This window comes from Podarcis melisellensis, assembly GCF_964234715.1.
Source record: "Podarcis melisellensis genome assembly, chromosome: 16".
Taxonomy (NCBI): Eukaryota; Metazoa; Chordata; class Lepidosauria; order Squamata; family Lacertidae; genus Podarcis; species Podarcis melisellensis.
Genome location: NC_138533.1, coordinates 39,433,565 through 39,459,133, shown reverse-complemented (window position 1 = coordinate 39,459,133; position 25,569 = coordinate 39,433,565). Strand labels below are relative to the sequence as shown.

General features: G+C 47.0%; 1 protein-coding gene across 19 annotated transcripts in view; it reads left to right on the top strand.

Annotated features, from left to right (window-relative positions):
* The window catches only part of NCOR2 (nuclear receptor corepressor 2), a 343,395-nt gene that overhangs the window by 102,948 nt on the left and 214,878 nt on the right, over nt 1-25,569 (top strand). For all 19 annotated transcript variants that reach the window (XM_081892760.1, XM_081892767.1, XM_081892762.1 and 16 more), the window contains exon 4: nt 10,549-10,723. In XM_081892760.1, coding sequence (XP_081748886.1) covers nt 10,549-10,723 — 175 coding nt within the window. The remainder of the gene's footprint in view (nt 1-10,548; nt 10,724-25,569) is intronic.

Genomic DNA, 25,569 nt, shown 5'->3' with positions numbered 1-25,569 from the left:
CCAGAAACCTTTTGGAGGTTTCTGGAGAATTGGCAAGGGATGCTTTCAAGTATGGGATCTACCTGGTGAGATCATTTGATTGTGGCCTTTCCCAGCTTTGTGGTCTATGATAGCCAGAAAAATATCCACAGCATTTCTTGGAAGTGGTTGCCAAAGAGAAGCCGTGGAGTTCCTTCCTTTCTCCATCAGTGGAAGTTTTTAAATATAGACCTGCATAAACATATGTCAAGAGCGGCTCAAGCCTAATTAATCCTTCTTTGGTGCAGCAGTTGTGGACTTAGGTGACCTCTTGAGGCCCTTTCCCACACCCCCACGCTCCCCCCCTTTGTGTTTCTTGGATTTATTGGTGGCTGGAGGCTGCAGTGCTGGTGAGGGCTAGCCACAGCAAATTCCTTGGGCTTTCTCTGGCACCAGAAGCGGTTCCCTCATTTCCCCCTCACCCTTCCTTTGCCAGAGGAGTGGGGAGGAGCAGCCGTCCATGCAGCTGAGCCCCCCCCCCCCCGCAGATTCAAGCTAGACGCATCTGTAAGAGCTTTGGCTGGGTTCCCAGGTTCCGATTGCTTGGCTTCCAGCTGAGGCAGCTGGCTCTTGTGGGCTGGCAGGGGGTGGGGAGGAGCGGCAGGCACAAGGGAGGCCTGTGAATTTGGAGGAGAGGATTCAAGCAAACAGCAAGCACAGACTGCTGCTGTGTCTCTGAGGGGAGGAGGAAAAACGGTTGAGGGCAGGAGGCCAAGCCTGGCATGGACCAGGGCAATCTGTGTCAGGCTACCCCTTGGCGTTAGGTAGAAGAGGGGTGGGAGACCTCAGGCCTAGGGTCTGAATATGGCCCCCCTGGACCCTCTGTCAGACCCTCAGCCATGCATTTGAACCCTCCTTGTGTCTGTTTCACCTGGCTAACGCCACTTGCGTGCCTGGGTGGAGGATAGAGAGGGGTGCCAGTAGGAACAAGCCTGCTATAGAAAGGTAAAATATATCCGCTCCTCTGCTTGTCTTTGGCCCGGGTACCACTGTCATGTGGCCCTCAGAAGGCTGCTGAGAAAGGAATGTGGCCCTCCAGCTGAAAAAGGTTCCCCACCCCTGAAGTAGAACAAGCTTGCCCAGCCTGCTGCCCCCCAGATGTTTTTTGGTGAATACAACTCCCATCAGCTGTGACCGTTGCCCATGCTGGCTGGCGCTGATGGGCGTTGCAGTCCTACAATGTTTGATGGGAGCAGTAGGTTGAGGTGGGAGAACATTCGGAGAGGAATGGATGGTGGGGGGGGGGATTATTACCGACTCATCTGCTGTCTGACGCCCTGAGTGTTAATTTTTCCTTCCCTTTGTGTGGCATCTTAGTTGAGTGCTTGACCAGAGTACTGTGGAAGGTGCCACCACAATGACCTCCCTCCAGAAATGGCTGTTAACCAGAAATCTGCTGGAGTCCCGGTTTTATTTTATTTTCATTCCCACCCTGCTTCATCGCCTGCCTGTCAGTTCTCGTAAGACACTCCTGTTTTTCAAAGCAGCTTACTCAGAGTCCTTGGTCTTCTCCTCATCACCAGCACAACAGCGGCATTTGCTTCTCATTCCTTCAGCTTCTCTTTTTGGCTGAAATGCTTCTGCTTCTGGAAAGGCAAGAGAACAACTGAGGGAGGGAGGGAAGGAGAGGAGCTTTTTGATCGATAGCTGGTGGGCTGCTCAGCAGCTCCAGAAATGAACCCCATGTGCCACATGAACAGCAGCTGGGGCTGTGGCAGGGGTGAGCAACCTCAGGCCTGGGGGCCAAAAGTTAGCCTTCAAGAATCTTTATCTGGCCCTCAAGGCTCCCCCCCCTCCTCAAAGCCACACTCCCTCTTTCCAGGGCTTTCTTCGCATCCTCCACGAGTGCTTGGCTTGGCTGGAATGGAGGCTATAGAGAGTGTTTGTGTGTAGCAGCCAGCCTCCTGCATGAAGGTTTCTTGTTGCTCCTCCTCCAGTGGCAAGTTGCCCCTGGAAGTTTTTCCAGAAGAGAATGTGGCTCCTGGGCTGAGAAAGGTTCCTTGGCCCAGGCTTCAGCAGAGCCGGCCTACCCATGAGGCAAGGTGAGGCAACCGCCTGAGGCGGCAAGATCCTCAAGGCAGCAAATCTGGATGTCAGTCTTTCTTTCCCCCTTGTTCCTGGTGTGGAACTTCCCTCACTCCTTCCCCTCACCTTGGGCTGCAGTGTCTGTGTCTTTTGACAGCAAAGGCCACTATTTGTGCTCCAAGACCTCTCCCAACATTTCTCCTGAACACTACAAAATCACTCCCGGCAAGTTTGTCATGCTCTGCAGTAAGTGAAGCTTTCACAGCGATCTACATAACAATGTGTTTCGCAGTTATGATCCCTTGAGGTTCCAAAGCTTACAATGCCCTCTACCACCCTTTGCATGTTCCAAAGGCTTTGTGAAGGCAAAAAAGGGGGTGAAATCAATTATCCAAGTTCTGTTTGGCAATAGGCAGGTATGGCGAACCCTCCAGCCTCTCCAAGCCTTTTTCTTCAGCCATCCTTAGGACTGCTGAGCCAGAACCCTCATTGGCCTTGCTTTGACCCTTCATTGCCTGGATGGATGATAGAGATGGCCATGAGCCGAAACGAGCCCAATGTCCCAAGTTAAAAGTCGCATGATTTGCTCAGCTGACCTCTGCCTCTGGCCTTGCCCACCATCGGCAGGTCGCTTTGAAGAAAACTCTGCCCTTGGGCTCCCTGCCCCGTGGTCGATGGAGACTCAAATCAGAGAGGCTCTCCCAGTCTGTCTGCTGGTGGGCCACTACAGGCTGCAGAGTAGTGGAAGACTGCTGTCCCCACAGGCCCAACATGACGCCACATGTGCATGCCTAGCGGATATTCGGCTGCTTCTTCCTGAGGTCAGAGCCAAGTCATTGCCCATGTAACGGCCAGCTTTGGGGCTTGTTTTGAGTTATTTTTATATTCCAGAACCTGTGTTGTCTGTCTTGCTGCCTGCCTGCTCCCTTCCACATCTGCTTGCATGTTCTTTGGCCTTCAGATCAGGCTCCTTCTAGGAGGAAGGGCAGTTGCTCAGTGGTAGAGGAGATGCAGATCCCAGGTCAGCCTTCAACATCTCCAGGTGGATTTAGAAAAGATTCCCTTCTGGAAACCTTAGAGAATTATTGTCAGCCAATGTTGACAATACAGAACTAGATGGAATAACAGTCTGGTATACGTCAGCTTTCTATTTTTTTCTTTATTTTCTTAATTGACAATATTTTAATTAAACAAAATTTAGTAGAAATAAAAAGTAAATACAGAAGAAAATAAAATTAAAGGTATATTATATTATATTATATTATATTATATTATATTATATTATATTATATTATATTATATTATATTATATTATATTATATACATGCAAACAACTTGAATTCCATATATGCTTGTTTAGTATACAGGTATTGTCAGGGGACTGCCATTGGAACGGGGGGGGGGGGGAAGGCAGGGGGCCCGTTGGGATACAGAAAGCTTCCAAAACTCCTGAGAAACAGTTCCTCTTCCAGCGGTGGGGAAAGCCACCCGTCCAGCGGAGAAGAGGGGAAAGGGCTTGAGGATGCTGCTGAGAGCCCCGGTGCCTCACCTGGCCAGGCTGGCCAGGAGGGACGCACGCCACCTCCGTCACCCACCTTGCGCTGAGGGGTAAAACACAAGGAGGGGAGGCGGAGGCTTGGGGTGCCTAAGTTCTTATGCTGGGTGAGAAGCTGGAAGGGCCCACTCCCGGATTCTGTAAGTGGCTAAGACGGACATGAACTTTGTGTATCTGCACTGTAAATAGTTTTCACAATAAAAACCTGTAAAAGACAGGTTTGGAGTCCTGCCTGGTTACTTGCGAGCAACCACCAGCAGCATCTGACAGGTATATAATGTTATCATCCAAATACATACATGGTTATTTATAACCTACTATATTTTTTATAAAAGCTTTCCAAATATTGTTATATTTTTCCATAGAAAGGCTACATCTGTAAGCAAGTTGTTCATACATTGCGAGTGCTGCCATATGTTCAATCCATTGACTAAAGGGGGCCATAGATTTATCTTTACTGTCCCTCAATGCCAGCCTTTTTGCCATAGTAAGGCAGCTTTCTGTGACTCTAGTTTCTAAGGATCACATCTTGCAAGCACATCACTGTTTTTTTAGGGGAGCGGGTGGGTGTTGGCTGCTTCCACTTTTGCTCCAATCCTGCTCTGAAGGGATTTTATTATTCAGACCCTCAGGCTCAAAAGTGATTCTGCCTCCATGCCTTCTGTGTGTCCCTAAAGCTGTTAACCAGTGGCCAGACTGCCTGCATCTAGCACCAATGCCTTCCAAATCTGGTAGTAGCATTCAAGCACACAGTCTCTCGCCTGCAGTTAAATTGGTACAGTCCTTGAAGATGCCATATTTTGCTTGTGGAGCCGTGCAAGTTGTCCCTGAGGCGCTTTTATCTGGAGTTGGGAGGCAACACCTAGACAGTGCTTTACCACTAAGCTATGCCTTGCCACACCTCTTCTATTGTTTGTGGGCCATTTTCTGGAAGGTTTCCCCTGCAGCGTGTGTGCCGTGTGTGCCGTGGGCCCCGCCAGCTGGGACAAATGAGCTTTGAAAAGTTATTTTAAGATCTCCTTTTCGTACACGGTGTACCACAAATACTTGCAGAGGAATGTGCTGGCAATCTTGCTTCTTTTCTTTGTCTGATCACCGCCCCAAGGCATATTTCTAACATCCTAGGTTGTCCCTGAACTGCTCAGAAATGGTGTAGTGTTGCCCAGGAATATTTGAAGTGTGCCCTCAAAACATCAAGATTTGCAGGCCCAATGCAAGGTGCTCACGTTGGTGTCTAGGCCCCAAATGTCTGAAAAGCTGCTTCCATCCCCACAGAGACCCTCTTGAGTGCTACGATCAGTGGAGGGTTTATTCTTGGTAATACTGCCACCTTCAGAAATGTCAGGAATGGCTGCCTGGGACAGGGCTTTCTCTGTGGCAACCCCCATGTTGTGGAGCTCCTTCCCCAGAGAGGTGCATCAAGCACCTTTGGGGCATAGGTTTTGCCATATTCTGAAGATGCAGATCTTTACCCCAGCCTTTGACAGTTAAGGTATTTCTGTTTTTGCTTAATTTGTACCTTGCTGCTTTTGTTTGAAATGGTTTTGCATTGTATTTTTACAATTGTATACAAACGGTTTTACAATTGGAAGCATGATTGCATTGCAGCAGCCTCTTCTGGGACCTCACAGTAGAGGGTGGGTAAGAAAGCATATAAGTAAATATATTAATGTAGCAAAAGGACTAGAATTGCATATATTTTTCCTTAAAAGTTGGAGTAGATCACAGCAGAATGGTCTTCAGTGTTCAGGTGTAAGCCTTATGCTACAAAAGGGTAGTGCCCCCGTTTAAGAAAGGGAGGGAGTGCCCAGGGAACATCACCATCGGAAGGTGGGCTGGAGAAAGCATGGTGTGCCTTGCTGAGTCAAAACAAATTGATGCTGGTCCTCCAGCTCAAAATGTGAATGTGGGTTTTGGCATGTTTTCCATTTTAGATGGAGAACCTGTGGCCCTCTAGACTTGCTGGACTGTAGCTTCTACCATCCCTGATGCATTGGGACATGCTGGCCAGCAGGACTGATGATGGGTTGGCGTTCAAAAACACCTGTTGTACACGTTGAGCCACACCTGCAGTCCTCCAGCCTGCCTCTGCCTGCTCATTTTGCTTCAGGGGGAGTTTTCTTGTAGTTCACTGTGCTGTAGAAACAATATGTAAATCTGGTGGCCCTCTGAATGTTAATGGATTCCAACTCCTGTGATCCCTGACTATTGACCTTGCAGGCTGGGGTTTATATGGGGGTCGGAGTCTTAACAGCATCTGGAGGGCCATCCCTGGCTTTTTATGCTTTTCTTTCACTGCCGTGTAGAAAACCAGCAGGAAACACTTCACATATATTTATCTCAGCTGGCAGCCCTTCTGCAAGTATCATTATCTGTATGTTTGCAGTATTATTACCCCCATATGGCAGATGAAGGGCCTCTGGTAGAAAGCGGGAGGCTTGCTGAAGGCCACCGAAGGAGATTGGAAGCAAGTGGGCTTGGAGACTTTGGAGCTTGAACACGGAAAGTTCAGGTTGCAGGCCAGAGTCATGCAGCTACCCAGGACTTTTTTTCCATAGGCCTCACGACCCACTGCTGGCCCAAAGTGGTATGGAACCCTTTTAATAGGCAAGCAACATTTGTTTTACTTTATAAAGACTGCTTTTCGTGCTAAAAACACAAAGAAACAAAACCATGCCTCCCAGTGCAGTTTATGAACTTTATATCCACCAGTGCACAATACAACATAATAGCAAAGCATTGAGTTCATTCAAGCAATATTCACATTTGGTACTAACAATACAGTATTAGTAACCTAGCATAACATTAATAATCAGGATAGCACCTACAGCCCAATTCCTAAATTTGCCCACAAAGGCTAAATGATAGTTCTTTGAGGCTTGTTTAAATATTTGGGGGATGGGGCTTGCCTGGGCTCACTCAAAATAAATATTTGCAGTTACGTGGCCACCACTGAGAAGACCATGTTCCTTGTTCCTCTCAGAACAAAATCTCTTGATTGGCCAGATCTGATATAAATACTTTCTCTCTTACCCGGCCAGCAGATTTCAAAACAGGCAAATCGCTCGTTGCCTTTTTTAGTGGGGGGATATATCTTCAGTCAGTGGTAGTGCACACACTGGTGTGGCAGAAGAGGATGGCCAGTGTGGTGGGAAGATTCAAGGACAATCAAGGAAACACATGAACATTTCAGTGTAGTATGATATATTAAAAAAAATATATTTGTAGAATATGGATAGATATATTTTCAAAATGTGAGCAAGAGCATCAAGTGATACTGAGGAAACCCTAGTTGTGTTTTCCAATCTATTTCTTTTCAATGATATTTCGTGTGGCCCAGAGAACAAAGTTTGAGAACCACTGTCTTAGGTGAATAGATCACTCTCCCCCCTCACTCAACACTGTGCAACCAGCTTAGCACATTCTCACCACCACCATTATTTCCCCAGGCACTGAATGTTTTTGTTGCCAACAGAACAGTATTCTCTGCTTTCAGCATTTCATAGAACCATAGAATTTTAGAGTTGGAAGGGACCTTGAGGGTCATCTAGTCCAGCCCCCTGAAATTCAGGCTCCATCTTCTAACTCCAGGAACTGACCTCAGTTGGAGGACCCCACACTCCCCCTCTCCCGCACCCTGGTTTGGGAAATCCACCTGGCCTAGATTCAGGCTTAACCACCCTCAGCCCTAGCCTAGCCTTGTTCAGTGGTGTGGCACAACAGTCTTGGACTGTGGACTGCATGGTCCTGCAGGAATGTTTTTTCAGCCAGACAGCTGCATGCCCTTCTGGACAACCTTCCAGCAGCAGGTGGAGCCAGGGGCCACATATGTAAATTTTATATTTGTACACTTGGCTAGTTTCCTTATATGCTCATGCACCCCTCTCTGTCCTCCGCTGAGATGAGCTTGAGACAGCTCAGTTGGTAGAGCATAATACTTTTAATCTCAGGGTTGTGGGTTTGAGCCCCACCTTGGGCAAAATATTCCTGCATTACAGGGGGTTGAAGTAGATGGCCTGTGTGGTCCCTCCCAACTCTGCAATTCTAAGCAAGAGGCATTATCACAGCTCAGTAGCCCAAAAGCAAACAGGGAGGGTGTGCATCTGGGGAAGAGGTGTCACCTGGGGAGAGTCCCAAGGACCAGCTACAGGGAGCCTGAGGGTCCCCACACATGTCTTATGGGGAGGTCTTATTTAGGTGGCATTTCCACCTTTTGAGGGATGCGGGTGGCGCTGTGGTTTAAACCACAGAGCCTAGGTCTTGCCGATCAGAAGGTCGGCGGTTCGAATCCCCACGATGGGGTGAGGTCCCGTTGCTCGGTCCCTACTCCTGCCCACCTAGCAGTTTGAAAGCACGTCCAAGTGCAAGTAGATAAATAGGTACTGCTCTGGCGGGAAGGCATTTCCGTGCGCTGCTCTGCTTCGCCAGAAGCGGCTTAGTCCTGCTGGCCACATGACCCGGAAGCTGTACGCTGGTTCCCTCAGCCAGTAAAGTGAGATGAGCGCCGCTACCCCAGAGTCGGCCACGACTGGACCTAATGGTCAGGGTCCCTTTACCTTTACCACCTTTTGAAGGAAGTGACGTAAAGCCAGTCCTGATTTGTTTGGAGGGGCACCTCCTGATCATTCACCTGAGTGGGGCCCTGAAATTCTGCCCTAAAGCAGAACGTTGCAGTTATTCCAGTTCATGCCTTCTTTGCCCCACTCATTCCACCATCTTTCACTCTACCTGAATACCCAGGGTGGGTAGGTGGGTACAGTTGTATTTGCATAGTCACTTCAGAAAAATTCAATATATGGATAGAGAGTTCATTATGTGTAGTGCTTTTCTGAGGGGAGTGGGGAAGATTAATCATTAGACTTCCGTCTTGAGGAAAGAAATGGAAGCTGTAACAAATGGCTGTACATGAAAATTTGCCCTGTGCATTTTTGCCTCCACCCATAGTAGTAAAGGCAAGGCAGTTTGTTTTCAAAGGAGGGTTTGGGTAGGTTTGTGAGTCATTCTTCCTTGGAGCTGGTCGTTGTTAAGGGTTCCTCACCCGCTTTTAATTCTGTTTTCTTTATCTTTTTTCTTTTCCCCTTCCTGGCAATTAAGGTTTTGAAGCATTTGTCCCATGGTAACGAGAAGCACGGGCCTTTTGTCAAAAACGATACATTCTGTGCACGTTAATAAGCCTACGTTTGCTTGCAGCCCTCCGAAGCAGACGTGCGGAGTGTGTTGAGAGGGGAAAGCTTAATTGTGATTCTTATTGAAAGCAATTAATCTTCTTGATTGAGGGGTTGGGAAGATGGTGGTGGGTTGGGGCTGGGGAGACGAGCTGGTAGCACTTGCAATGCTAATGCCAGATGGGATGCTCAATAGGTTTACCAGATTTAAGATGCAGCCAAATAGGTTTGTGAAGGGGTTTCTCCTCTTCATCTCCGGTCGTCACCTTTTGGTCGTAGAATCATAGAATTGAAGAGTTGGAAGGGACCCAAGGGTCATCTAGTTTATCTAGTCCAATACCCTGCAACTCAGGAATGAATATGCAGCTGTCCCATATTGGGATCGAACCTGCAACCTTGGTGTTATCAGCACCATGCGTCCTGATGCTGTTGGACTCCCAGCAGCCCCAGCAACATAACAAGGGCAGCAGCTAAGTATGGCTAGTATGATTATTTCTCACAAGCCACAAGGCATCCTCAAGTCGTTTACAATCACCCAGCAGTATCTGGAGGGCCACAGGTTCCCAGTTTCCCCCTACAATGACTCTTGAGGGCACCTGGATGCTTGAGGGTGGTTTGGGGGGTGGGGTTCAGCTTGTGCATCCTCACTGACTAAAGGAGGGAAGCTCCAGGGAGACTAGGACATTGGTTATGAGACTCCCTTGCACCCACTGGGTGGGAGAGGATCAGCTGATATTTTCTGGCACCAGTGAAAACTTCCCGACCACAATGACTTTTTTCCATGGCCCACAACTGTGCAAGAGCAGGGCTTGGCAGGGGGTGACACCTGATTCAGATCGTGATTACAAAATGGAATCTAGGTGGGACTTCTTTCCCTGGGAAAGCTCTGCAATGGCCAAGGGAGGCTGAGACTTCAAGCTGAGGGAAATGGTATGCTGTGCAGACTTGGGAGGAATGGATTCAAGTTGCCTTCTGCCCTAGGGATATATGTCAGGCCTACCTCAAGGAGCTGTTTTGAAGATGCATGCTATGAATACAAGAGAGAGCTTAGCAAATGGGAAAGATTCAGCATAGTGATGAATAGTGTGTCAGGCACTCAGGTTGAAAGACTGCCAAGCTTTTAAGGATGTGCGTGAATGAGAATCAAACAATGAAACCAAGAAGGGGCGGTGAGGGAAGTCAAATAAAATTATGGTTTTAAAATCTGTTGATGATGCTTTTGTTGTTACTTTTGGAAAATTTAATAAAATGTTCTCAAAAAGAAAGAAAGAAAGAAAGTCAAGCACCTGAAGCAAGAACAGAAAGCCCAGAGGGCAAAATGGCAGATATCCAGCCTTGTTGGGTGGTGCAAGAGAGATGATAGTGTGGGGCGTGAGGGTGTTTCTTCTTAGCAGGGTTTGCTTACTGAGGAAGAGCAGCAGATCTAGGAGTCTTTATAGTGAGGCAGTATACAGATTCAATCAATGAATCTATGAATAGCAGGCAGTGCCATAGGATCGGCTGTGTGCACTCGTGTGATCCTTAGGACGGAGAGGATTCTGGGAGGGTGTGAGGACGTCTCAGCCTGAACTGCTCACGGTTCCCTTTTCCGGCTAGTGGGAAAGCTGCAGGAAACTGTCCTTCACCAAGGCTCCTAGGCCAGGACCCAGCACTACCTGTCACAGCAGTCACAATTCCTGTGCCCTTTCTTTTGCTTTCTCTGGACTGCAGGTGTTACTCTGCACCCCAGGACTAAGGCTGCCTTGTGGCCCTGTAACGGATCCTTTCTTTTTGCCTCCCCATCAGGTCGCAGGAGTTGCACGCCCGAGCTGAGTCACATTCCTACCTCTCTGACCTGAGCAAACAGTCGGAAATTGAGTTCATTGAGACGAAACGGCCCCGGCTGGAGCTGCTGCAAGAGCCTTTGCTGAGACATTCACCTCTGCTCAGTCAGCAGGGAGGGACGGAGGATCTCTCCAAGGTAAGCCAAGGAGCCAGGCACACACAGTACAGTACATGTTGGTTCTGCGATGAGGAAAAGGAGGAGGAGGTGGTGGCGGCGGCTGGGAGAAATACAATTTGCAACTTGAAAACTGTCTGTGTGGTCTGCAATATTCTAGGTGTTTGCAATATGCAGCCAGCAAATGGATTTTTAGAACTCTCGCCTCTGCTGGTCTTAGAGGCTGGTTCAGAGGAACTAAAATGCTGGTGTTGTCTTCACCTTACATGGGCCCACCGGCTGAACGCTTGGCAGCATAAGGGCCTGCCAGGCACCCCAGAATGCACCGAACACCTTGCAGACCCCACAAAGTTCTGCTTTGCCAAACGGAAGGATTTGCAACCTTAATGGATTTGTCTGCAATATTGTCTGCAGGGAAAGCCAAGGTTTTTGGAAGCTGGATGAACAGGAGGGCTGCTGGTGTAAGTGAACTGAAGGACAAAGGGTGGCAGAAAGATGAGAGAGCAGAGTAGTGGGTTGGGAAGCAGGAATCTGGGGAATGGAAAGCAGTGGTGTGGTGCAGTGGATAGAGGTTCCTTTCCTTCTGTCAGCTGAGACATTCACTCACTGATCAGCTATTGCCTCTCAGTGTGAATCCACCTTACAGAGTTTCTGTGAAGATTTTGTTTCTGTTTTGCTTTTATTAGTATTTTCTGTAGTGAAGTGCCTCAGGATCTTCAGATTTAAATAACAACAACAACAACAACAACATGGGCTAGCCTTATGCGCACTGCCCTGAGCTCTTTTCAGAATAAGTGGGATACAAGTCGGTGGAGTTGAGAGAAAAAATAGGTGGAGGGAAAGGAGGATGGGGAAGAAGCTGGGAAGGAGTGTGTAGAAGCACAGAAGGCAAGGAGCTCCCAGGGCTATAAAAGAAGTGGGGAGGGTTTCTTAAGGGGCAGGGTACTGCATGTGGATTTGAATAAACAATTTGGCTGCAGGCAGTGATAGTCCTACACCTGCGTATTGGACTATAGGCTGTTGTGTGTCCCTTTCAGACTGAGTGTTGGATGCTCAGTTGCTGAGGCCTTGAATTTGGCTGCAGTTTTGGCTTTGGAAAAGCATGCTCTGAACTGCAAATGCTTGGCACAAACCTCAATTGCCAATTTTGTTTTTCTATGGCCGTCTGGGTGGGCTATAATCATTCTCCGAGTGAGTTGTAATATATTTATGTGCCCCTGTGGGGTGGACTTTTGGCCTTGTATGATCTACTTGGTCTTTTACTAGGACCTAGAGGTACGCCAGCTAGAGCCAGATGCAAAGTAGTGGGTGTGGGGGTGTGCATGCATGTGTAGTTAAGAAAGAAGGTGCCTCTGATCAGTACCAGAAATGAGACCTTAATCTTCTATCCCAGCTCCACTCCTGGTTTTTATCTAAGGCTTTCTTAACTTAAAGCAGTCTAATTTAGATTTAGACCACAGATTTTGCTGGGAATAATTTATGCATCATTTTCAACCTTTTTGGCCCTAAGAGCAAATTTGCAAACTGGAGAAGCTTGTTGTGGGTACCATACACACATCACAACCCCCCCCCCCCATTGCATTATGTTCTGTTGGCTGCAGCAGCCACCAGCCTAATTTCAGCAAGGGTATTTTGTGAGAGCTACAGAAGGCCTTGTTGGTGACTCCTGCTCTGTAGATTAAGCTGCTTTGTCTTCTGGCTTGGTGCAAAGCTTGGGCATTCTCACTCCCTGGGCAATATCCCAGTTCAAGAACAGATTCCAGCCAGGCAAAATCATTTGAGTGGATGGTGGAGCAGAGCGAGTGAGAGATCGTGGCCTGAGGAAATAAGCATAGTCTGGGGAGTGGACGTGACTGGGGGGAACATAGGAGCATAGGAAGCTGCCTTATACAGAGTCAGACCATTGCGGGTGGCGAAAATGACAACACAAAAAATCTTATTTGGGGGGGGGGCAGCTGGGAAGGACATAGAAAACTTGTTTACTGGCAGAATTTAGCCCACAGAATTCTTCATAGTCATTCCAGAGGTGTAAGGGAACACCTTAAGCACCATCTGCACTATACATTTGAAGCCTTATTATGCCACTTTAATTAGTCATGGCTTCTCCCAAAGGATCCTGACAAGTGTGGTTTGTGATGAGAGTCACTAGGAGACCCCCTATTCTCTTCACAGAGCTACAAATGGTTTAATGACCAGTCCCGCTTCCCAAGGAACTCTGGGAATTGTAGCCCTGTAAGGGGAATAGCGGGCTACTGACAGCTCTCAGCACTCTTAGCAAACTACTACATTTCCCAGGAGTCTTTGGGTGGGTAAAAGCCATGACCATTTAAAATGGCATGCTGCTGCTTTAAACTATAGTGTGGATAGGGATTAAGCAGGCATGGGCTCTGTCCTCCCACACTGTCCACACTCACACTCAGTGGGTCTGGGTTATGCAGTTATTAACGGAACTGGCCGAATCCTGTGCTAGACTTTAGCAGGCCTCCCACTTGGCAAGGGCCTAATATCTAAATGAGTGATCTAGCGCTGGTGCTGGTGCTGGTGAGGGGGGTTGTAGCTCTTTGAACAGAGACAGTAAATGTGTGTGCTAACACCACAGCTGCCAGCTCCTTAACCATCACCACCTGTTGGCATCTGTCTGTCTTGTGAGACAATGGAGTATGCCTCTGTGGGTGAAGTCAAGCCATGTTGTTCTTGCTGCTCCAGCAGCACCAAGAAACTTTTCTGGGACCTGGTGTGTATGGAGGTCCTGGGCTGCCTAGACGTCTTGGCCTCACTGACATGGTCCAGAGGAAAGCAGAGCAAGATGTTTGTTTGACACCAGCTTGGCTGCAGGAGTTGCCAGAAGGAGGCATACATGGTGTCATCCAGCTGTCTTACAGACTCCACTCTGGGTTTATTCCTTAGCCTTTCCTTCTCCCAAATATGTCCCATCACTACCAGGTTGGGAAGAAATGGAGGAGTTTGCAGAGGCAACAACACATTTTCCATCATTTTTTTAAAAAGAAACTCTGAAGGAAAAAGTCACCACTGTGAGAGACGGAGAGAAAGAAACCTGTGAGATAGCCACTGTTGTTGAGTGGGGCACATACAGAGATCTCAAAGGGGGGGGGGCAGGGAACCAAAAATGAAAAAAGAAGAAGAAATTAAAGAGTATGTAACAGACTGGCTAAACTATTATCAAGTAAATGCTCTGTTTAAGGCAGACAAAAATATGGTTTTCAGACAAACAATCACAATTTGAAAAGGAGTTATTAGGATTGAAGGTAAAAACTTTTAAAAAATTATAATTTATTATTAGAGTGGGAAACGAAGGAAGAGTTTCTTAAGTCATCCATGATCAGCTGAGCTAGGGATGTGGGACATAATATTGACCTAAGCTTATGGAAACAATTTTGGAAAAACAACTTGAAGTTTACTGCCTGTTACACTTTAAAAGAAAACTATCTTAAGATGATTCATAGGTGGTATTTAACTCCCAACAAATTGGCAAATATGTTCAAAGCAGAGAGTGATAAATGTTGGAAATGTAGAGAGAGTGTAGGAACATTCTACCATGTGTGGTGGTCTTGTAGGGTTATTAAAAATTACTGGGAATTAATCCATAGCAAACTGGGGTGTGTGTGTGTTTAAAAGCGCCTTTCCTAAAAACCCAGAAGCTTATCTTCTGGCTATAATAATGACAGAAATCCCCCCAAAACAAGTGAGTCTATTGATGTATGCAACCACGGCAGCACGGATTTTACTTGCACAAAAGTGGAGAACAGCCGTGATTCCAGCAAAAGAAGAGTGGCATCATCAGCTGCTGGAATATGCGGAACTAGTGGGTAGGACTAATAGAAACAGAGATGAAAAAGAACTTAAAGAGGATTGTGTGTTATAGAAGAAAAATTATTATACTAAGACAATCAACCTAGCAGGGTGATTATAATTCAGCAGCGCAAGTTATAACATTAGATAAAGAGAAGTAGAGAGGAAAATTTAGAAGAAGAGGAAGACGTGGATAGGTTGGGAATAGGGAGGAAACCATGGAAGGCGTGGATGGGAAGTATATGAAAAGAATTTTTTTTCCTTACTCTTTTTTGAATGCAACAGTTGTACATCCACTAATTTGGATGTACTAATGAAGTACATCCACATTAACAGCAAACGAACAAATAAAAAGAGATAGCCACAGGCTTGTGGGTGAAAGAAACGGTGTAATATCATAGATGTGAATGAGGGGATTAAAGGGAGCCAACTTAAGTCTGTGACTTATTTCTCCTCCACTCAGACACAATATTGTTATTTTCATTCTGAATGCTTACGTTGGGGGGAAAGCAGTGAAAATACCAAGTGGACATTCTCTTGACAACAGCAGCTTTGTGCACTGGGGCAGGTGGAGAGCTGTTCCCCATTCTCCTCCGCAAAGAGATCATGGTTGCTTCCTGAGGAAAAGGCCGTGAAGCAGGAGGGGCTGGCCTTTGGCGGTCGGACCGGGATGCAGTTAGCCCAGCACGGAGGCAAAGCAACACAGGCTTCAGAGATGTTACCTCGTCTCTGTAACTTCACAGATTCCACATCTTGCTTCAACAACAAAACAAAACAACCAAGGTGGCTAAAATGAAGTAGTGCAGGCCTGAACAGTGTGATACTGTAGTGTGAGTGAGGAGATTAAAAAGTGGCCTGTGCTTAGCTGTACTATCCCTTCAGGGAGCAGATCCCAAGCATTTTATTTTCAGTGGAGAACTGAAAATTTTATTTTGCTGTTTTTTCCACTGGTGGTCCTCTGTTTCTGTTTTGTTACACAGTGTTAGGGAAGCTCAGGCCCAGGCCTCCCCCTGGCCCTTGGGATGTTTCCGCAGGCCACACAACATCTGTTAACTTATGGAACTCATTGCCGCAAGATGCAATAGTTCACACTGACCTAGATTTGGTGGCTTTGCCATCTAATTTGTATGACTATCAGTGGATATTAGTCACGATGGCTAAATGGAACCCACATTCCCAAAGGCAGTATATCTGCCAATAGCGGTTGCTAAGGATCAGCAGTGACCAAAAGATGTTGCCTTCCAGTCCTGCTGGTTGGCTTCTTGAAGCATCTGTTAGTCCAGAATGCTGGGCAAGACAGGCTTTCAAGCTGATCCAGCAGGGCTCTTTTTAATGCCCTACCTTTCCCCCTATAATTCTGATATTGATTTACAAGTTATGCCATCCATTGATTTTACAATCGAAAGTGATTCATACAACATACTGATCTTCAATTTTCAAGTGTACTGTTGTTTGTGAGAAGAGGTTATGGACATTATAGCAGGGGGCACAAAGGAAAAAGGCAGAAAGGACCCAGATCCGTAAAATATATTTTGAGTTTGAAAAGGTTGAAGGCTGGGCTTTCTTGTTCTGTTTCCCATCGGCTGTCAACTGTGTATTTTATTGAGAGATGCCAAAGACGAGCAGAATCCTGGGAATTTATTCACCTGATGCTGTGCTGTGTGTCTGCCCACTACTTGGATGCAGCTTTTAGAAGTGATCTTCTGCTGCTTTCTGCTCCTTGCCTTTTTGATTGACGCTTATAGCCACTGTTTAAATTACCTTTCAAGCTGTAACTGTGGCAAGAGACCCCCCTTCCTCGTTAAGGCTGGCTGCTTCTTCTTAGCAAGCCCAGCTCATCATTTACATAATTAGACCTTTCCGTTCTGTTCCATCAATATTACAAGGTGACACCTCACCCTGTCTGCTCTGGGTGAAAGTGAATCCCTTAACTTCATGGATTCCACCTCTGTAATTGGAAGAAATGTTGTCTCTCCCTTTCTCTCCCTCTTCCCCACTTCTCCTTCTGATGAGAAGCTTTGCTGAACTACACCAACAGGATGATGGCTTCAGCATCTCATTCAGCTGAAAAATAAGTGCATCCTTAAGGCATGATAATAAGGCGGCTGAAATGCCAGAAGGCAAGGAGATACAAAATTATACTCTACCTTAGGTTGCCAACCCAGAAGCTTTGTACAGTTTTTGCACAAGCATTGGAGAAGCCAGGGTTGAGGAAGGTTGTCTGAGCTTGAGGGCCCCGTTCCCTTCTGGGGCCCACATGCCTGTGCTGGGTGGGGTCAGAGGCAAACGTGTGTAGAGCAATGGATTTCCATTTCCCCCTTGTGCTGTAGGCTTGCGAGTACGAAAGAGATCTTAATTCAGGCCAGCACAGGGTCCAGAAGGCAGGAGATTTGGAGCTGAGCAGGAGCAATGAAGATGTCCCAACAGTTGTGGTGCCCCCCCAGCCCACTTTTTAAAGCCAAGGCACAGCTTGCTTTACGGGAATGTTCCGTCTGAGTGGATTCCAACCTCCTCTCCAGGAGAGATGGTGGAGAGAGTGGCAGTTGCCTCTCTTTGATACTTTGAGTCAAAAGAGGAGAACTGCCATCTTCCATTACTGGATGCCAGCCTTCACCCCCCCCCAACTCTGCTTCATCTCCTTCCTCCTCCTCCATGTTGAGCTGCCAAGCCATGCCAGGTCCTGATGAAGCTAAGGGGCCCACGGTGGCTCTTTCTTATGTGCTCTTAAACTGGCGGCAGCACCTGCTGCTGGAGATGCCAGAGATTGAATGGGGGGGGGGGGGCTTTGCATACGAGGCATGTGTACTTCCAATGAGCCTAAGCAATATAAACACTTGCAATAATTTGGGTCGGTGCTATTTGGGGGGCTCGAGTCCTTTGTAAGATAGAGAGAAGTAAATATAGCATGGCAGTCCTAATATTTATGTAAAGAGTGCATCACTGTTTTCTTATTTGCTCTTCCTCCTTTCAGTCCCCACCCTAGCGCTGGCTGTGCAGGGGATGTAATCCCCCCCCCCCCCGTGCACTGGTTCCCTTGAAGCCGAGTTCATAATGTAATTGGGTCCTTGACGGGCCCAGCTGTGGAAGGATGGGGGCACCCTTGGGAGGCCAATCTCGTTTGCGGAACTGATTGAATAAAAGCGACCTCCATTCACGAAGCTGTCAATCCAGGCCTGTTCCCCAGCATTAGCACCCCCCAATGGTGCTGATTAATGGTCTGGCAAATCTCTTTCTCTCCCTCTGCTCCTCCCAGATGGTCACCTGGGAGCTAGCATTCAAAGGGCTGCAGCAAGGAGTTTCAGCTCCCCCCCCCCCAAAGCCCCATCTGAAATCTGAGCATTCCCAAAGAGCAACATTTCCATTACAAAAGCTGTTGGCTGAAGTGTGTCTCAAGTGGAAATTCACTTTCCTCCCTTCCCCCTGCCTTCTCTCTAAATGTGAGCTTTAGAAATCTCATTTCCTTTCTCTGATAAGAGTGCTGAAAAGGGCACTGGGGTGTCCCCCCACCCAATTTCTTCTCATAAATGAGATTAAAGGAAATGCACTAGGCTCAGAATAGCTTTTCCCTTGCTTCTCCCCCCCCCCCAGCTCTCTAGAACAGCTTTCCCTAACCTGGTGCCCTCTGGGTGTTGTTGAACTGCCATCAGCCCTGGCCATTAAACCATGGCGACTGGCGAAGTTGGAGTCTCAAACTTGTCTGCATCCTGGACTGGGCGACTCAGCTGCCCTCCCTTCCTCCAAGGACACCAGTGGCCTCTGTGGCTTCGCAGGTGGAGGCTGAAGAGCAGCATCAGAGCCCCCCCTCATGAGGCAAGGTGGCAGAATCCACAAGAGCAGCAGATCTGGCCTCCAAGGAATGCTTGTCCGCTGCCCCTGGTGCGCCTGCTGCCCCTCTGGCACCCCCCACAGTGCCACCCCCACAGCTGCCTCTGGGAGGAGCTGCTGGCCCCTTCCCACCTCCCAGTGCAAATCTGTATTAGCCCTTCGTTCAGATGTATATCTCCACTCATCCCTTCTTCCTTGGAAGGAGTGTGCATGTGCCATTTTGTGGTTCGCCTCAGGTGCCAACATGTTTTGGGTGCCCCTGAGCAGGGAAGACTAAGGGTGAGGGGAAAAAATGCCCTATTGCTTCTTTTCCTGGAACCAGTTCCAAATACTGGACTTGAATGTGGTTTTTATTATGAGAACCTTTTGCAAGCTGCTTTGAGAACCTCTCAGGATATAAAGTGGGATATATCTGTTTTATTTTTTCTGCTAGAAACTCAAGATCAGCTGTGACCATTCCTGGACCAGGAAAGCTTGGCTCAGTAATTCATGCCCTGGTTGCTTCAGGACTGGATTACTGCAGCGTGGGGCTTCCCTTGCGCTTGATCCAGAAGCTGCAGTGAGTGCAGAAAATGCTGCAGCTCAGAGACCTGCACTGGTTACTGTTTTGCTCCTGGGCTAAGTTCAAGGTGTTACTGTTACCATATAAAGCCCTCAAGAACTTGGGGTCATATTACCTGTGAGATCGCCTTACCCCATGCCTAGCCTCTCATCTGCTTCAGTCTGCAGAACTGGCACTGCTGCAGGTGCCATACGATACTCGTTGCACATTTGAAAAACTTCAATCTTTTAGTGTGGCAGCACCCACACTTCGGAACTCCCTGCTTAATGACATCAGGCAGGTGCCTTCATTCCTAAAAACATTTTTTGTTTAGACAAACCTACCTAGATATGCATAATGTTGGCATGTGTTTTAATTGGCTGTTTACTTACCCTTGATTTTAATTATTTTGTTAATATATTATATAGCTGTTTTTAAGAGTTTTCATTGGTATTATTGTTCTATTCTTTTTGTAAACTGCTTTGAGTGCTTTTTAAACAACCAAGTGATGTATAAATGTTATGAAATAAATAGATTAAAATATCTACCAACTTGAGCCTTGTACAAAAGCCGTGTACAAAAATAGACAGCAGGGTGCCTCTGAGTGCATTCTCAGCCTAGGGATTTGCATTCAGAACTGAGGGTGTTGTATTCCGCTCACTTCTACTCAGAGTAGACTCAATAAAATCAATGGGTATAAGTTTTAGTCACGTTCATTATTTCAAAGGCCCTACTTTAAGTAAGCTTAGCATTGGAGACAACCCTGAAGTCCCACTTCTTTCACACCAATGCCCACTCCTTGTTATCCCAAGATTTCTTTCTTTCAGCAACCTTATTTAATGAGGAAAATGTGTTTTTTTTCTGCGGATTGCCATTTGCTCCAATCCAGTGGTGAAATGTGGGTTTTCCTGGGGAAAGCGGTGGGGCAAAACAAAACAAAAAACAAGAAAACTTGCTGAGACACAGAGCTTTAAAACGTGGACCTGTGCCTGTGCCACAAAAGGAAGTGTGGATGAGCCCTTAGAAAGATGGTGGGTGGCAGGTGACCTATTAAAATAGGCATATCTTCTCTCACCTGTGCACAACTTTGGAAAAATAAAGAGCGTATCATGTTCTGTGTTGAATTATTATTATTAAAGTGTAGGTTTGGTCGATTAATATATTTCAAACCTGCCTGACGGACTAATTCTTTAAGGAGACTGCTGGCCTCTTAGTTATACTTATCCAGATTAATTTTGTTTTAAAGCTGGCCATGAGAGCCAATGGAGCCTGTTACTGAACGGATTGCTTCTCAAACAGGCTGTGTCCAGTCTGTCACTATTTTGTGGAAGGATACAAGCACATACAGGAAAAGTAGGGTTGTGCAATTAAAGTGGATTACGGTAATTGCTCTGTTGCCGTGGTGAAACCAATCTCATGGTTGCTTTTTTAAAAAGTAAACTTTTGTGGTTAGAAAGGTGTTGGTGAAGTGCACTGTAAAGTGTGGGCTAAATGATTTGTTAGTGGGAAGGCATATAACCACTGTGGAAGCAAATGGAATGAATGTTCATTGCTATATAACCTCCCCACAAACAACTCAGAACAAACACTCAGTAAAGTCGGGACATAGTCTAAACTCTGTGTAAACTTTGTGCATGCAACTCAGGATAAATGCACAATAAATAAGTTGTCTGGGGAAGCCCCCATATGAAGTCACTTTCCTAAAATTCCTTAACGAATTTCACCTTTCTCTTTTGGGAGGTGGCCTCCCCTGCCTCCCCTTTGGTTGATTTAACACCCTTTGGATGTTGTTGGACTCCGGATTGCAACAACTCCAGCCAGAATGTCTAGCAGTCATGGATGATGGGTGTTGGAGTCTAGTGACATTAGGCAGTTGGGGAAAGCTGCATTAATGCCAGAGGAGGTTGCACTGAGAGTGCCACAACCGTTTGAGGTGTGACTGGTGCTGACTAGGAGAAGTAGTGCATTTGGAGTGCCATGCACAAGGATTAATGCATGGCCACCTCTATTCTTCCATTTAGGAAACTGGCTGAAATGGAAATTTCACTCCCAGGTGAAGGAGATACTGTTGTGTGTCTTTTGTTTTCAAGTTGCTTTTGCTGTTGTTTTGGAATATTTCTTTTGGGAAAATGGCATACTCATTTTGTGTGCTGTTTTGAATTTATTGTAAGACACTGGAATAAAAATCTAATGAAGAAAGAAGCATATTACAATGCAAGGGGTTTGAGTGAACACAAGAAGCAGCCTTATCCCACATACGACCATTGGCCCATTAGGATCTAGCTCAGCATTATGTACACCAGCTGTCTCTGACTTGGTGCACTCCAGATGTTTTTAATTCCAGCTCCTATGATCCCTGACCATTGCACCTGCTGGCTGTGGTTGATGGATGTTGGAATCCAACAGCATATGGAGAGTGGCAGTTTGGGATAGGGTTCCATCCCTACCGGGAGATGCTGAGGATTGAACCTGGGACCTTCTGGATGGGCTGCTAAGCCTGATGGATGAGGCTCCTGCTCCTGCTTTGATCTGGGGTGTGTGTGTTAATGGCAGTTGTTTCTTCCTTGGATCACCCAGTCTCATCTTTTGTATCCAGTTTCATCTTCCTCTCTGCTCCCCTCTTCTTCTCTTGCCTCCTGTTATGCAGTCGTGTTTTGCAGCAGCAGCAGCAGCAGCAGCATCCTCTTCTCTCCCCCATACACTGTGTAAAGCTCAGACATCAAGTGGGGTTTAGCTCTAGCGACTTGTGTGCCATCTCCACATGAGAGCATGTGAGACTTGGCATCCAGCTTCCCCTTCCTCTAGTTTCAGAGAAAGATGCCAACTGCAGAGATTCAAGGAGAGGATGCAGAACCTGAAGCGTGTGAATCCCTCCAGCTCTCTATGGATGCTAAAAATAATTGGCCTGATCTTGTCCTTGGGCTGTCCCTGGGGCACATACTTGCGGAGGCGGGGTGGGGGGGCAGTTAAAAGCCTTATTGTGGGACTCAATGATCTTTTGTGTAGGACAGGAAGAGCTTGCTGGTGGTAAGAGCCAAGAGTGGAATGGACACCCTCGGAAGGTGGTGGACTCTCCTTTCTTGGAGGGTTTTAAGCAGAGGCTGGCTGGCCACCTGTCATGGCTGCTTTAGCTGAGATTCCTGCATTGCAGGGGGTTGGACTAGATGACCCTCTAGTCCTTCCAACTTTCAGATTCTGTGTTTCTATGATTCTACCTTCCAACTCCAATTCTATTATTCTGTGAAACACAAGCTTAGGAAACTCCCAGTGTAGCATTTGCAAAATGGGACAAAAGATCCTGGGAAAGCAGGAATGGCACAGGAGCTCCCCACTGGGGTGAGTGAGGCCATTTTTTAAAGGCTGAGGCTAATGGGAACTTTATTCTTAATGCAAATACCAGTTGCAGGGGGCAGTTTTAATCAGGGCCGCAACAGGGGAGGAAAGAGTTAAGTCCAAAGCTTTATTTAGCATTACAACTGGTTTGGCCCTAACCTGTGAACACCGCTCTTGTGGAACTCTACCATTTCATTCTGCTTTAATGTCGCCCACCCCTGCTCTAGCTGGTCACAATTTGATTAGGTGCCACTTGGGTCAGATGCAGTACAGCTGTTCTTACATTATTATGACTTGACCACAAGGCCAACCATCAGCAGTTGGTATTCTGGCTGGCAGTGGTTTAACTTCTGCCCTTCCCGGTGCTTTGTTTTGACAATTTATATGCTGCTTAATGACAATTGCCTTTAAGCGGTGTAGAGAAACTCAGTACAATGAAACTAAAAATGAGTTAAAACTATAAAATCAGAATTCATTTAAGATGCCTGTTAGAACTATAATAGTAAAAAAGATTCAGTGAGTCCTGGAAGTTCAGCAAGTAGGGTGCCTGCCTGACCTCACGTTCCACAAAATTGGGCCCACAATAGTCAACACACAGCTCCTGGTGGATCTGTTCTGTGCATCCAAGCCATGGGGACCACTAACAGTGGCTGCCCCAAAGATCTCAGTCATCAGGCAGCCCTAAAGGTATCCTGGACCCAAGTTGTTACTGGCATTGTCAATTAACAGAAGAACCTGGCCTGGTGGTGTCTGAGCAACCAATGTAAGCTTTAGAGCACCAGAGTTATGCAATAGCAGTAGATGTTGTTGGACCACAACTCACATCACTCTCGTCGTTTGGCTGTGCTTGCTGACAGGTGGCTGTCCTCTGAGACTGATGAGAGACGGAGCCTGGCAGCAAACTGAGAGCCACAGCTTAGCCACCCAGCTTTTCATACTCTCGGGCAGAAGCCTCCTCTTTCCTTGCTGCCCAAAAGTCTCGCAGCTGGAAATGCCAAGGATTGCATTTTCCTGGGGGTGGGGGTGGGGTGGGAAAGCAGCGGCTGCATTCCTCACAACAATGTTTTGGCAGAAATTATTCCCTTTCCCCGCAATTTGATGTTTATTCCTGGTTAACAGTAAGTGTACCGTGGAGTTTTAGGATTACTGGTATAATGACACAATATGTGCAGAGATGGAGAGGGGGTGGAGGAGGGGAGACAGATTTTCATAAAACTGCCCTGAGCTGGGAGCAGCTGTTGCGGAGAACAATTAATGGGAAAGAGTGAAAAGGGAGATGCTGTCAGGAGAGTGAGCTAGGTTTTTTGCAGCTTTTTTCTGAAATGACCGATTCTTCCAAGAGGGGGAAGAGCCACAGCTCAGTGCTGGAGCAGCCCCTGTGCATGCAGAAGGTCAGGGTAGGTAGGGCTGGGAGAGAGCCCCCTCACTGTAACCCTGGTGAGCTGCTGCCAGTCAGGGTAGACAATGCTGAGCCAGATGGACCAAAGGTCTTAATCAATACAAGGCTGCTTCCAACTCACAATGCTTTGTCAGGATGTTGGGGAAGGAAGGGGCACCTACCAATGGTGGGCAGGATCAGAAGCAAAAACGTGAGATCATAGAAACATAGAAGAGCGGAAATGGTCCACGATCATCTAGCCCAACCCTTCAATTCAGGAATCATTCACTCAAGCCGGGGCTTGAACCCACAACCCTGGGATTAAGAGTCCTGTGCTCTACTGACTGAGCTCTTGGTATCCTCCAAATGTTTTGGACCCAACCAGCATGGCCAGGGAATTCTACTCTAAAATAATAGTCTTCAGCTTTTTTCAGACCTGGGGCCCATGTATAACCCAGACATGTATTTGGGGAACAGTTTCTTCTTCATATTTTTAGCCATATATTTGTATGGTGGTAGTGCTGCAGTTGTGACCCTCTTTAGACCAGGCTGTGACCTGGTAGGTGGGTTCCAACCTACTGGTTGAAGACCAGTGGTCTAAATCAGATGTGGGGAACCTTTGTATTACCAGTTGATGTTGAAATACAACTCCCATCAGCCCCAGTATGCGTGGCCAATAATAATAATAATAATAATAATAATTTATTTGTACCCCGCCCATCTGGCTGGGCCTCCCCAGCCACTCTGGGCGGCTTACATAGAAACCAAAAATACAGTAAAATATTGCACATTAACAACTTCCCTGAACAGGGCTGCCTTAAGATGTCTTCTGAATATCAGATAGTTGTTTATTGCTTTGACATCTGATGGGAGGGCATTCCACAGGGCGGGCGCCACTACCGAGAAGGCCCTCTGCCTGGTTCCCTGTAGCTTTGCTTCTCGCAATGAGGGAACCGCCAGAAGGCCCTCGGCGCTGGACCTCAGCGTCCGGGCAGAACGATGGGGGAGGAAACGCTCCTTCAGGTAGGGATGATAGTTTAGCAACAACTGGAGGGCTAAAGGTTCCCCACATCTGGTCTGAAACGTGGAGGGCCCTAGGTTGGTGAAGGTTGGCTTAGGAAGTGAAAAGAAGAAAGCCTTGGTGCAGGTGAGCGAACTAGCATGCATCTCTGTGGTCTTGCATCTTCTGGAGACTTAGTATTTTGGTGGCTCCAATGCTTGTCACCATCAACACAATCTGCTTTGAGTGGAGAGTTATCATCAGTGGTTTTGGACAGTTTTGATTGTTGGGCAGTAAATCTGTTCAAACTTAAGGGAGTTGCCCTTTTGTTTTCAATCTTATCAGCTCTTCTCATGCTTCTAAACTGAGTATAAAATGAAGGTCTTGCCCACTGAAAGAGCTAAATAACAAGTTGAGGAGGCTGAATGCAGGAGATGGTGTTTGTGGATGGTTGCAGGCCTGTAGAGGTGATGGAATAACTCACCTGCCATAGTTCAGTGGTAGAGCACCTGTGTTGCGTACTGGGGATCCCCAGTTCAACCCCAGGCATCCAGGTAGGACTGGAAAAAACTCTTAGAGTTGCTGCCAAGGCAGTGTAGATAGTGTGGAGCCAGATGGTCTGACTCTGTATAAGGCAGATTCCTATGTTCCTCTGCTGGTCATCTCAAGACAAGGAAAAGAGTCTGGCATCTGCCCAAATAGAGTGAATCACCAGTAAAAAAGGGGAGGGAACTGGTTATTTTTATTGGGTAGGTGAAGGTATATAGTTAACTATATTTTCTCTCATTACAGACCCACATATGTAGGTTAGCAGGGAAAAGGATCAGCTTACCGCTTGCATTTGAAAAGCACAGGACTGAGCAAAGTTTAAATCTCATACATTTTAATCGAATGCATAGGAATTAGCCATTAGACTGGACTCCCCCTTTATGACCCCGTTTTTCAGGGGAACAGGTTACAGACTGAAAAGGCCTGTGCCT